Raw genomic sequence first — 13,403 nt, 5'->3', positions numbered from 1 at the left:
TATTAATTTGATAATATAAAAAAGAAGATGTGTAATGATTGCCAATAAGACAACTGTCAACAAGAGAGCAAAATGACACAGACATTAACAACTATATGTCACAGTACTGCCTTTAACAATGAGCAAAGTCAACACCGCATAGTCAGCTATAACAGACACCGACTGTTGCACTTATCTTAGTATTTTGCCTTCAACATGAACGCCTAAAGCCAAATATAAGAAAAACAAAAGCAAATAAGTTACAGACAGAAACAAGTCATGAGCTATATGACCAAAAATAGACCTAAAAGTAAAAGCGAAATCAACCAAGCGTTCAGTTCATTCAACGTTAAATTATGCCTAGTTAGCTCTGATAGTTGCATTCATACTATTTTGTCTTCCTGGTTGACACTGTTTGAATTTAAAAATTACAATTATCCGATTTTTCTGAGAAAAATTGGACAAGTAGACAAATGAATAATTATTAATGACTTGTAAATATATCCTATCGATTTTATACCAAATACATAGCAACATGGAAGAATCAAAGATAAAATGATTCAGAAAATATTATTCCTATACGTTAATAAAAATAAGATACATGGCTACAGTTAAATATGTAATCAGTTTTTTTGCCGAAAGCACAGAATTACTCCGTGAAATTCTGCTAGTTTGTATTAGGGAGCTACCATTTGATTTTTATGGGGGGGGGGGGGGGGGGGCTAGGATGAAAAATTGTGTCCTGCCTTTTTTTTTATTTGTAATCTCTGTCCTGCCTTTTTTATTTTTCAGTCTATTCGGTCCTGCCTTTTTTTTCTTAGCTTATCCGGACTTTTTTACAACAATTGTCATCCTGCCTTTTTTTTTTGCCAAGTTACTCATCCTGCCTTTTTTTTTACTCAAAATCCTGTCCTGCCTTTTTTTCAAATTTCATCCTAGCCCCCCCCCCCCCCCCATAAAAATCAAATGGTAGCTCCCTTAGTGCAAACTGAGAAGATTTACATGTATGGCAAGGTAAACCTATCATTAACCTAATTATTTATATTTATATAACTTTATGGACACGAACCATCTATCTTTACAATTTATTATTAAATTCTAGTGCAAGTTGTAGAATAGGTATCAAACGACGTATCGAACTGACCTATTTGCAGACAATCGAACTGCAGTTCGATCGCTACGAAAAAGTACAATTCTGTCAAAATGAAATGAAAAAGTATTTCGTTTGAATTGATCCCGTCAACAATTAACCAATCGGTGATTCATTGACACAGCATTTTTTTCAGTTATTTATAACCTAGCACGTTTAAAAAAAGATACTTTAAGCACATTTTTCAGACATTCGGGCTGAAGTGGAACTGTAATAGAATAGTACAAACTGTTCTATGTATTCAGAACTTAACAAGATGTTTGTTTTCTAACGAACTTCAAGCATTACAATACTCAATAAATCGCTGCGTCATTGATACAATTGTTGTTGATTATTTAATCACGACTGTTCGTTTCAGAGTGCATTTCGATGAATATTTGATTAAGCAGCTTGCTGCATATGTAAAAACAGGAAAAGGATATAAAACATATTGAGCACACTGATACATACAAGATTCATTAGTGAAGCATTCACTATAAAAATGAGGAGATGGAGTTTTAGTGCAAAATGAGACAAATATCTTAAAGACCTTCAATAATAAATAAAATGCACCCCACATTTTATTTTATAGAATCCCGGAACGAAAAATAATTCAACTAATTTGAAGAGAAAAAGAACAACGGCTTAATTTAACTAAACAAATTAACAAAATATCAATTACGAAAGACATTTACTAGCAATAGTCTATATATTAAGTCTCGACTTGGTTTGGCACAAACATACCGCAGCTTGGTAAACATGTTTGTTTTTGGTCCGTTCATTTAGATGGGAACGTGGCCTTACAACATAAATGTAACCTTTAAACAATTAAAAAAAAACTGGAAACGACTGAAGTCATGATCAGATCGGTAATAAATACAAGCTTTTCATAAATGTTCCTTATACATTGTATTACGCTGTTACACCACTATCAGGTTTGGGGAGGGTTGAGGACCCATTCCATGTTTACCCCATTACCTGTCCCCGGAGCATGGTATATTACGTTAGTCTGCATGGTCACAGGTGGTTAGTTCGTTTTTCTTTTCTTTCAAGGCTTTGTATAGCTTACAACTTGATAAGGTCTAATTTGTTTATTGTTTACTGTCGTACGGGTGTTTGAATCCAAGTCATTAACTAAGACAAGCGTATAATTATCTCAATACATGTAGTATAAACGCGAAAAAATCATTATTTGAAACAAAAAAAAAAACATGAAAAAAAGACAAAAGACAAGAAGAACCAATTTGTAGTACTTATATTAAAAGCTTGTTTTTGTTACATGCTTATCTATTGGGACCAAAGATGCTTGCATCATTAAAGCAAACACAATGCCCTCGTTAGTTCAAGAATAAAGGTATCTAGTTTGCCCATTCAAGCTATACTAGATGACATTAAAACTAGTAAAGTAAAAAGAGTTGCGTCTGGCAAAGGAGTTTTTAAAATCTAGCGTATATCTTTGTCGATTTGTAGTACGTATTTATATAATTTAATAATTCTTTGAAAATTGTAAACGCTATTTTGATTTAAGTTCCTATGCAACAAGTGATCAGCTATTATACGAATTGTTTATTAGTATGGCGTTCATTATCACTGAACTAGTATATATTTGTTTAGGGGCCAGCTGAAGGACGCCTCCGGGTGCGGGAATTTCTCGCTACATTGAAGACCTGTCGGCGACCTTCTGCTGTTTTTTTTATTTGGTCGGGTTATTGTCTCTTTGACACATTCCCCATTTCCATTCTCAATTTTAATACAGCTATATTGGTCTCTAATTTCAATGTCGATTTCAATTATTGTGACGTCATTGTTCAATTATCTCTTCTAATTGTTTGATTCCCTCACTAACAATAAAACAGGGGATTAGCAAATCATGAAATTACATTTGATAAAATCATAAAAGTTCAATATTTGATTATTTTTAAGTTTCTCTTGGAAATCAGCTGTCCCTTTAGAATTGCTATGCAATGAAATTTAGATCAATTTGGAATCAACATTACCGTTAATAATTGAATTTAGCAGGTTTGGTTTGATATATTACCCAGAGTTTCACAAGAAACTGTCTGATTGTGGCCATTTCTTAAATTGATATTTATTATTCATGAGTAATCATTTAATAATTGACAGCAGAAATATCGGTATTGACGTTGCATTCCATCAGGAAAAGTTGTCATAAAGAATTATTGTCTATGAAGTGTTGGAGTCAAGTACGCCTATACAAGCCATTCGAGTGCTTCCGACTTGACAGCAACAAATAGACACAAGTATTCTATAACTACAATAAAAGGATGCTAAACTGGGAAATCTGTCAAACTTGGCGTTGTTCTACATCACGTTCGTAATCTACATTGATTTTATTAATATGGTAATGTCCTAGTTCGCTTCTTCGTTTAATTAATTTCTGATCATATTATTTAATCTTTTTCGGAGATATCTTTCTTTATTTTTTTAAATATAACATCAGCATCATGTTACCAAATTCAATCAAATAGGAATATTTAAATTTAGGAAAAAAAAAGTTTATTTTAAGGGAATCGACCAAACAGAACTACTAGATTCGTTTGAAACAATATCTCTCTAATATTAACATATTATATTTTATATTTCTATTGAAGTTTATATAACATTTATCTTGATCCCGGTCATTGTTTTAGTTTTTAATGTTTCTTTTGTTGAAAGTTTTTAATGATGATAAATGGACAACACTTTTTGTTCCAATGCTTGAACTGTGGCAACATTTGTCTTAAATTTAGTTTTGTGTTTTATTTCATTTCTGAGATTTGGTGTTGGCGGCATAAATGTGATAGCTTTCAAATAATTTTTTACAACTCGTGGTAATTTAAAGTATGAAAAGATGACTATGCGGTATGGAATTTGCTGATTGTTGAAGGCCGAACGATGACCTATATTTGTAATTTGATCTCGTGTGAAGAGTTGTTTTATTGGCATTTTTTTTATAATTATAGGTAAACACTTGTCGTCTGTTACTAACTTCAAAATGTTTCCTTGTATAGTTTTGTTTAAGAAATAATTCCTTCATGTCATGCTCTATGCTCATTTTAACATGGGTAGGCATTATGTTTGTCGATTTTTTACAAGGAGCGTTAGCGAGGTGTAAAATGTGGTCAATTATAATGCCTACCCATGTTAAATTGAGCATAGAGCATGTCATGAAGGAATTATTTCGATATAAATAGGACAAATACAGTATTGTTATAGGTCGAAGCGTACGAAAATACAGTAAAAATGTTTAGCTGTTCCCGTTTTCTCCCCGATGAGTCTGTACATTACATTTTAGGACGTCATATTAGAGTGTTGAATTGTTGATACATGATTGTTAATTCACGTTTATCATGAAAAGATGACAATAAACATAGTTTGGAAATAGAAGACAGCAAATATCAAATTATCGATGTAAACGTTCAAGACAAAAAATAATTGTCTGAGAAGTTATTAGGTATAGGAAGATGTGGTATGAGTGCCAATGATACAACTCTCCATCCAAGTCACAATTTATATAAAAAAAAACTTACAGGTCAAGGTCTTCCACACGGAGTTAAGGCTCATTTTACAGTAATATTCACCTCTGACTACTTGACTTTTGATCTTTGCCAAAAAGACATGTAAAAAAAAAAAAAGAAAATCCCAGATCCCTTTGAACTTCAATGTATAGTGACAAAAGAAAACCCCAAATCAGAATAAAGAATACATCGTACAAGATGTAGTATGCTTTCCAATGAGACAACTTTCAACAAGTGACACATCAACTATCAACTATGGGTTTTTCCTGTAGGGCCTTCAATAATGAGAAAACCCATAGCTTAATAATAAGAAGTTTATCTTTTCTAGAAGTAAATTACTTGAATCGTGTTCTACATAGCTGCTATCATGAACGTGGGAAAATGAGATACTTGTTTTCCGTGTATAGCTCCCACTTTTTTGAATATAAGAAAATGTAAATTATTGATGAAAGTCTTCATCATGATCTCGAAGTTGTTCAAATTGATATCGATTTAAAATTGGCGCGAATGCAATCATTTATTCTTTCTACTTATTTATCAGACGACAATGAAGCCTCACAATTTATAAGAGCAATCATCAGATATCCTACTTTAAATTGAATTTTCTATGATTTAAATTCCCCACATCAATGGAATTATATTTTCTCGCAGATGTAAGTCTCCATAATCTCCTAAGGGGTTTACCAGCTTGCTTAACAAAGGAATATTATTCGATTGGCATCTTTTTGATGAATATATAGTAAAAAAAGATATACTAGTGCAAACTATTTTTACCATGAACAATTGCAAGTTCTATTTAAAATAAAAGAAAACACATACTTAAACCTTTAAAAATAAATTGTCTTTAAACTTACTGTACAAGTCATTGTAGTCGTATAATAAAATAGAAACGAAAATACCAGGAGGATTAGCAAACTCACGAGTGAAAAACAAAATGATAAAAGACATAGCTAAAAATTACCATAAGACAATCAACAGTATAAAAAAAACCATAGAAAACTATAACTTGAGCACAACGAATCTCACAAAAACAAACTGTCGGTGATCTCATGTGCTCCGGAAGGATAGACAGATTCATTCCACAGGTGACACCCGTCGTATATGTAAGTCCTGTAATATATGCCGCCAGGAATGCATATTGGGAAAATTTAAACTGCAACTTGAAAGTTGAGTTAATTTGAATTGGACAGAGTTTTGCCTTACAACAGGCCACTTACGGACCCATTAAAGAGTTGTTGCAAGGGTTTGTAACGTGCAAGGAACGTGCTGCATCTCTAAACGTTGAAGATTTTTACAAATATTTCCCTTTTATAAAGATTAAAACAACAAATGACATGCTTTAATAAGAATTTGGAGAAAGCTTTCTAACACAAAAGTTAACATTGCTTTGAATTGTCATATCAAGTAGTCAATTAAAATGCGTCTAATGAAAATAGAATTTTAAATTTCATCTTCTTCATAATCAAATTCATCATCTCTAAATCAGCAAATATGAACATTTAGAAAAGAGGTAGGAATATTAAGTCAACAAAGTATACACAGTAATCGATTATTTTTAATGTGAGTGAAAATTTTCGCCAACTTTATGAGTTGATTATGACATTTTTCTAAAGAAACAGTTCCGTTCCATACCTTGTAGGATAGGAACATCACTGTTCGTACAGGCTCATCTGTCAGAAGTAATAAATGCTAACTGAAAAAGCTCGACTCAAAGTGCAGATTTGTTTTGAGTTGCTTAAGGCCCATTGGTGTCCTTTGGCTGTTTCCTGCCATTTGCTCGCTTTGTTATATCTTTGACTTATTCTCCATTCCCATTCCCATTTTTTGTATATGCATATGGTGAACAGCCCGGGAAGAAACACAAATATATTTAATTTAATTCCATTACATGTTTGAACAAAGGTCCTATACATTTGAAACATTTTACTTTTGACTCTTACTTCGTCTAGGAAAAGAATGGATATAGTGTAATGATTCTATTTACAAATTCGATACTTTTAGAACAAATCTAAATCATAGGAACAGCCTTTTTAATGCTTTGTCATCTCAGAACGAAGAAAAGGTCTGAGACCTTTATAAGAAAGCAATATATTATAGTTTAAACGTCACCTCAAGCGAACATATTTAACACATTTCAGGGCGTTTTATTACTTTTAACACGATATGTAAGTGTAATTCATGTGCAAATACAATGCAATAAAACAAAAGAGTATATTAATTTCCAATTCACCGTATGCATCTTGTTATTTATGTTACAATTCAAATAGATATTCAAAAGATTTAATATAAAATGTGATCGAGTATGATTTTATACAAAATACGACCAATCTACCTTAAAATATGTAATCAATCTTTTTTGCACTAGGAAGACGTGTTTTATTAATCTAAAAAAAGATAACTCTAAATAGGACAAGGAAGCTACAATGAATTGATGTAAAAGTTTATCTTCCTGTTAAATTCATTTTCAATAATCAAGAGAATAATTGATTAAAGAAGATAAATAAAACCTTAAAACAACAAGTTATCCTATAGTTAAAGTAAAACATTCCGTTTATGCTTTTGCCTTTTTAAAGGTATCTTATAGAACAAACCAATAGTTGACCTATTTCATTTTGTTTTAATTCAAGTGATTCAAGAATAGGAGTTAAATGAAAGGTTGAAATCCTCAACATTAGTTTAAACCCTTCCTAATACGCAGGTTGTTTGACACCTTGATATCTATAATACTAAAATTACGAAGTCCAATTTGTCAGCAGTCATCACGTAAAAACGATGAATCAAAGAATTCAACTATATATATAACTAATATAGTAGAATGCTGTTGATTAAAAATTACACCACTCCAGACCCTTTTGTTTTCCACATAATTAATATTGCCAATAATTAAGAAGTTCCGGGTCGAATCCGATACCGATACCAATAGTATATTCACCTGTTACCTATAACCTTATCTGTACGTTCCGCATCTGACAGGCGCACCACCAAACGCTGTAATCAGGATTTTGCTTTATACACGGGTCGTAATCACAGGGTTGACACTACTAAATTCAACCATTGTCAAATTGTTCCCGATTGTAGTATTTTAATCAGTATGACTTTCTAAGATGACAATACGAATAATAAAAATCTGGACTTAACATAAGGCGTATGGCGTAAAGATACAGCATGTACAGTTTTCAATTTGTTAGCCGGAATGACGTAAAACAGCGAATCAAAGAATTCAACTTTATATAACTCATAAAGGACAACGCTGTTGATTAAAACAATACTCCTTTCCGGGCCATTTTGTTTTCAAAATAAAATTAATAATACCAATAATTGGTAAGTTCCAGGTCGACGGGTTCAAACAGAAAGATGTTGAAAGCAGAGAAAACTGTGCATCTTATAATCGGCATGACTTTATCAGATGACAATACCAATACTAAAATAAGGCTTTCGCATAGTCATATTCTTTAATTCAGTCACAAATCCGCGATATTACGGGTGTGTTCTAGTATTATCTAAAACTTCCTTGACTGTTAAACTCTCGATGTAATTTTGGTGCTTCTGCTTCTGTTTTTGGTTTGGTTTTGTATTTCATTTTATTAAGTTGCCGTCATTTGCTTGTTCATTTTCTATAAATTATGATGTTTAGTTGATATCGTTTGAAAAACAAATTCTTATTTTCGAAAAACTAAAGATTTTCTTATCCCAGGCATAGATAACCTTAGCCGTATTTGGCACAATTTTTTGGAATTTTTAATCCTCAATGCTCTTCAACTTTTTACTTGTTTGGCTTTATAAATATTTTGATATGAGCGTCACTGATGAGTCTTAAGTAGACGAAACGCGCGTCTGGCGTACTAAATTATAATCCTGGTACCTTTGATAACTAAAGTATCACCTTTCTTACCGCGTGGTTTGACACAATACCAGGTTAAACCCATCATTTTTTCTTTCTTAAGTACTAAGTCAGGAAATTGGCAGTTGTTATCTTTTAGTTTGTTTCTGTTTGTTTCATTGTCGTTTGTTTTTTTGTTGCACTTTATTGTTTCTGTTGTATCCTTTTTTCTTCTTATAGTTGATGTGTTTCTCGGATTTGTTTTCTCGCAATCGATCTATGACTTTCGAACAGCGGTATACTACTGTGGCCTTATTAAGTGTCTGCAACTAGATCTCTGTTTTGTAGTTTTATTCCTACAGGATTTAAGGTATGGATTTGCTGTTAAAAAACGTAAGAAACATACCTAACACATAAACATGATAAAAGAAACAACCAACATCCGCATCATTCACATCATTTGATATTTGAAAAAGAAAAAGGGAAGAAACACATGGTTTGGTTAAACTGATACACTCCCAAAATGTCATGGAGTAAAATCTAATTATTTTCTTTCGCAGAAACGAAACCTTTTTAGATCATATGTCGTGTCAGTAAACAGCACGTTATAACTAGCTACTTATAGCACGACAACTTACTTGAATTTTACGGACGCCATCACGAGTTGGTTGACCGTTATGGAATGACCGTTTCACAAATGATATCGGATATGTTCCTTACGTCGTAACTACAATCCCCTTCCCTTTCATGAATGTGACCTACCGAATTAGACTATTTACCGGATTTGATATCACGTAAGCAACACGACAGGTGCCAAATGTGGAGCAAGATCTGCTTACCCTTCCGGAGCACCTGCGATCACCCCTAGTTTTTGGTGGGGTTCGTGTTGTTTATTCTTTAGTTTTCTATGTTGTGTCATGTGTACTATTGTTTGTCTGTTTGTCTTTTTTCATTTTTAGCCATGGTGTTTTCAGTTTGTTTAAGATTTATGAGTTTGACTGTCCCGTTGTTATTTTTTGTTTGTTGATTTATATTATGCATTTTAAAAGCAGTTAAAATGTGCATGAAATTACTGACAGCTAGACAAGGTTACGTATGAACACAGTCATTGTTTAAAATATTCCCCTCCTTACAGGTGCTTTCAGGTTTTATTGAAATTATTTCCCTTGACAGTATTGCAGTGTATATACATTAACAGGTTTTAAACAATAATAATAACATATATTTTATATTTTCTTTCAGTAAACTCGAATGAGCGTGTGGTTCTGTCTATGGGACTAAGTTTCATTGCACTGGTCTTGCTTGCAAATTTCACAAAAGGTATGTATACGTTTTTTAAATTTTATTTCCTTATTGCATAGACATCATTTTAACATGCGTAAAAGAGGGACGAAAGATACCAAAGGGACCACAATGCCTTTCAGATTAAATATCCATTGCAAGATTAACACCCTTAGCAAACAAGATAGATACGAAATAAACATTTAGAAAAAAAGAATGATTGACCAAGATGAAATCCTGTAAAATATGGAATATGAACTCATTTTCCACTGGCGACGTATGTTTTTTTAGTCGGTACAAATCTTTGGTGGAAAGTCATACTTCAAGCTAACTAGAATGGTTCTCTAATACATCTACTGTACTGATACATGTAGCACTGGGTTGAGTTCAATATCGTAGCAGCTACCTAGGGGCTACGTAGCGCCTATCAGTATATTTGTTGCAGCTAGTGTAAAGCTACACGTTCAATAGTCAAAATATATGAAGCACTACATAGCAGCTACGATATTGAACGCGGCCCTAGTCGTTATATTTCGTCATTGTCAAATAAATCATGAAACTTTCTGAACATACTCGAGATACTGGCATGACTTGAATCTTAAATTTGATTTAAGTGCACATAGTTCACTAGCATTTTTGTAAACAACATCATATCAATAAAAATATCAAAGAGAACAAAAAATGTCAATCTGTTCAGGCGTGATAGCATGGTGTAAAACCAATATTACGATCACCTACATGTAATTCATTTACCAATTAGAATAGGAAATTTGACACGTTTCCTAATTTGTCGATAAAACAGAGAATATTATTGAGTTGATTTCATTAGAAAGTATGAATTAAACATAAACATGGTACTATTAAGTACGCTATCTTTATACACCAGTGCTAAAGTATTGATTTACAAATGAAAACATTATTTTTTTCCAGTTTCATGTCTTAAGGAGTTTAGTTTTCAAATAAATGTGTAATTACGTGTTAAGTTTTAAGTATCGTTTTAACAAGCACCCACTGAAAATTCATTAAAGAATTACTGAAAGATTTTTATTAGTTAAAGAGCTAAAGACCGACCATGCTTGTTGTTCGGTGTGAGCCAAGGCTCCGTGTTGAAGGCCGTACATTGACCTATAATGGTTAACTTTTATAAATTGTTATTTGGATGGAGCTGTGTCTCATTGGCACTCATACCACATCTTCCTGTATCCATTGGTGTTATTATGATATATAAATATGGTGCAGGAATAATGATCATCATGTTTATACGTCCGTTTGTCGGCCTAGTGTTGGTTTGGTCTTATTTGTTCGATTGCTCTCACTGTAACCAGGGTCTGGATAGGAATATTTTATTTCTATATCTTTTAAACTTGAAAGACATTTTCTGTTATCTTTAGAAATAAAGCTTTTTTTTGTTAATTTCAAATTACAATGAATTCACTACAAGAATTAAAAATGTTTTAAATTTGATCTCCTCTATCAATTATATAGTTTGCCGTTAATATCTATTCTGTTAACTCTATACAAGCCTCTTACATTTTCAACAGCAATACACATTTACATTAATGCATAGTTTTTAAGGATCTCAATTCAAAAGAAATTTTCTTGACATTGACATAAACTACAATATCTCATTTCTCTATCTAATCAATTTTTCCAATTTCAATTTGTAATCTTTGATTTACAGTTCTAAACCTACAAAATATAACCCTATCTCTATCTGATAATATATCTAAATATTTTCGAATTTAAACTTATCCTTGTATAATCTATATGGTAAACCTTTTGACAAATTACATATATCTGAACGCCAGTTTTGTTGAAATTGTTCAAATAGCTTCTATTACTCAGTCATTTGTGCTAAAACCAGTTTGTGCTAACCAGATATTACTATAACCACATGTATCAAGAATAGTTTTTATAAACATAACCCTTTCAGACTAACAATTGTGAATATTTTAAAAACATAAAGTTATACAAAATGTGTGACAACTTATTTTCTTTGCCGTGGACAATTCTACACCAATAATTTACCATACGCAATTTAACATAGACTACCATGGGATAGACTGTAAACACTAAGTTCACCATATACCATAAAGTTTGGAGTTGACTTCTTCAAGTTTAGTAGTAGCTTGCAAAATTTCAAATGTATTCTCTCTATAGTATTCATATTACTGACTCGTAAAGTTAAATCGGCTTCACTATCTTATCGAACAAATCATACTTACATGTCACCGAAAGGTTATGAACTCTCCCCTTTTTAAGTACATCGTAGCTGGCACGGTATGCCTTAGTAACTAATCTGTTTTTAGTACTTGCAAAGCTACCTATCATTGAAAAAGTCAATCCCAAATATGGAGTTTCTTTGACAACATCTAATTCAATATTATCAAAATAAAAATGAGGATTTTGAGATAAACGTCCACCAGAAAGATAACAATTTTTGTTTTACTAGAACAACACAACATAGAGCAGTGAAAAATCATAAGACTAAATTATTCACCAAAAACATCGAAATACAAGGACAACATTTCAAAACGAGTTTTATGACAGTTGTTGTCCATTCCTTTGATAAGTTTTGTCATTTGAATAGGGACTCTACAATTGAATTTTCCTAGGAGTTCAGTTTTTTTTTGTGATTTTACATTTTAAAATGCATTGTCGATAAATCACAAAATGCCAGTGCAAAAGGTTAAACATTCACACGGCAATGGGAAACGAAGACCAACTCCCACGGATAATGATAATCAGAATCGCTGATCGAATCAGTAACAAAGCGACTGCCATAGGAGACAACACAACATAGAACAGTGAACATCAAGGAAACATGATCAATTCATTCGTCAGTGAAGGAATTTGAATACGTCATTTTTTGCACTTACGCAATGAATGACATAAGCGCAATGAGCAGCAATTAAATACATGTATCTGTGCTGTATTAACGTGCTGTTATTAGTCAAATTGTATGCTACAGTACTTTAATTTCCTGTTCATAGACTAATAAGGCGGATTATCTGTATAACAGATTCTATAACGAGATTGTTAGCAGAGAAGTCAGCTTTGATCATTTTAAGCCGTAATTTTATTTGAGAAAAAAATCACTTGGCATGTAAATATATTTTGGTTTTATTGATTGCTTCATTAAGTAAACCATTTCTATATATATATACAAGAATCAACACACGTTTCCGTGGAAACCAATCAATAGAACCATATTTGACTTTTAGATTATAAGATCGAGAAAGAATGTATAGTTTTGATTGATAGTTGAAGAACAAATTTTGATTAATTTATAAATACCTTATTGACGATGTAACAAGAGAACGAGAAATCAAGTAATCTGATTTATTTATAATTGACCCCAAGTACTGATCAACATGTTACAAGTTATTAAGTTCGATTGACATTGACATAAAGAATACCAAATTCGTATATATTAAATTTCATATGTGGAATTAATTCAAATCAATGTTTATTGTTGTATTTGGATCATTGTACGTGTTGTGGTACAATGGAATGTTTTAAAACGACACGAACATTTATTTATAAAAATCAAAAAGAACTTGTATCAAACTTGCAGCCTGCAGCTTGTCTTCTACTTGTACAAAAGAGAAAGCAGAAAAATATCGTTGAAAGCATTTTTGTCGAGACTGCAATTTTTGTTGCCGAAAGCTCGACA

The 13,403-nt window shown here is 32.2% G+C and overlaps 1 protein-coding gene across 2 annotated transcripts in view; it reads left to right on the top strand.

The window, feature by feature from the left end:
- LOC134683199 (uncharacterized) overlaps positions 1 to 13,403 on the top strand; it is a 59,018-nt gene that overhangs the window by 35,384 nt on the left and 10,231 nt on the right. For both annotated transcript variants that reach the window (XM_063542351.1, XM_063542350.1), the window contains exon 3: positions 9,689 to 9,766. In XM_063542351.1, the coding sequence (XP_063398421.1) occupies positions 9,689 to 9,766 (78 nt within the window). The remainder of the gene's footprint in view (positions 1 to 9,688; positions 9,767 to 13,403) is intronic.

This window comes from Mytilus trossulus, chromosome 9, assembly GCF_036588685.1.
Source record: "Mytilus trossulus isolate FHL-02 chromosome 9, PNRI_Mtr1.1.1.hap1, whole genome shotgun sequence".
Taxonomy (NCBI): domain Eukaryota; kingdom Metazoa; phylum Mollusca; class Bivalvia; order Mytilida; family Mytilidae; genus Mytilus; species Mytilus trossulus.
Note: the sequence above shows the minus strand (reverse complement) of the source record. Positions and strands in the feature narration are given on the sequence as shown.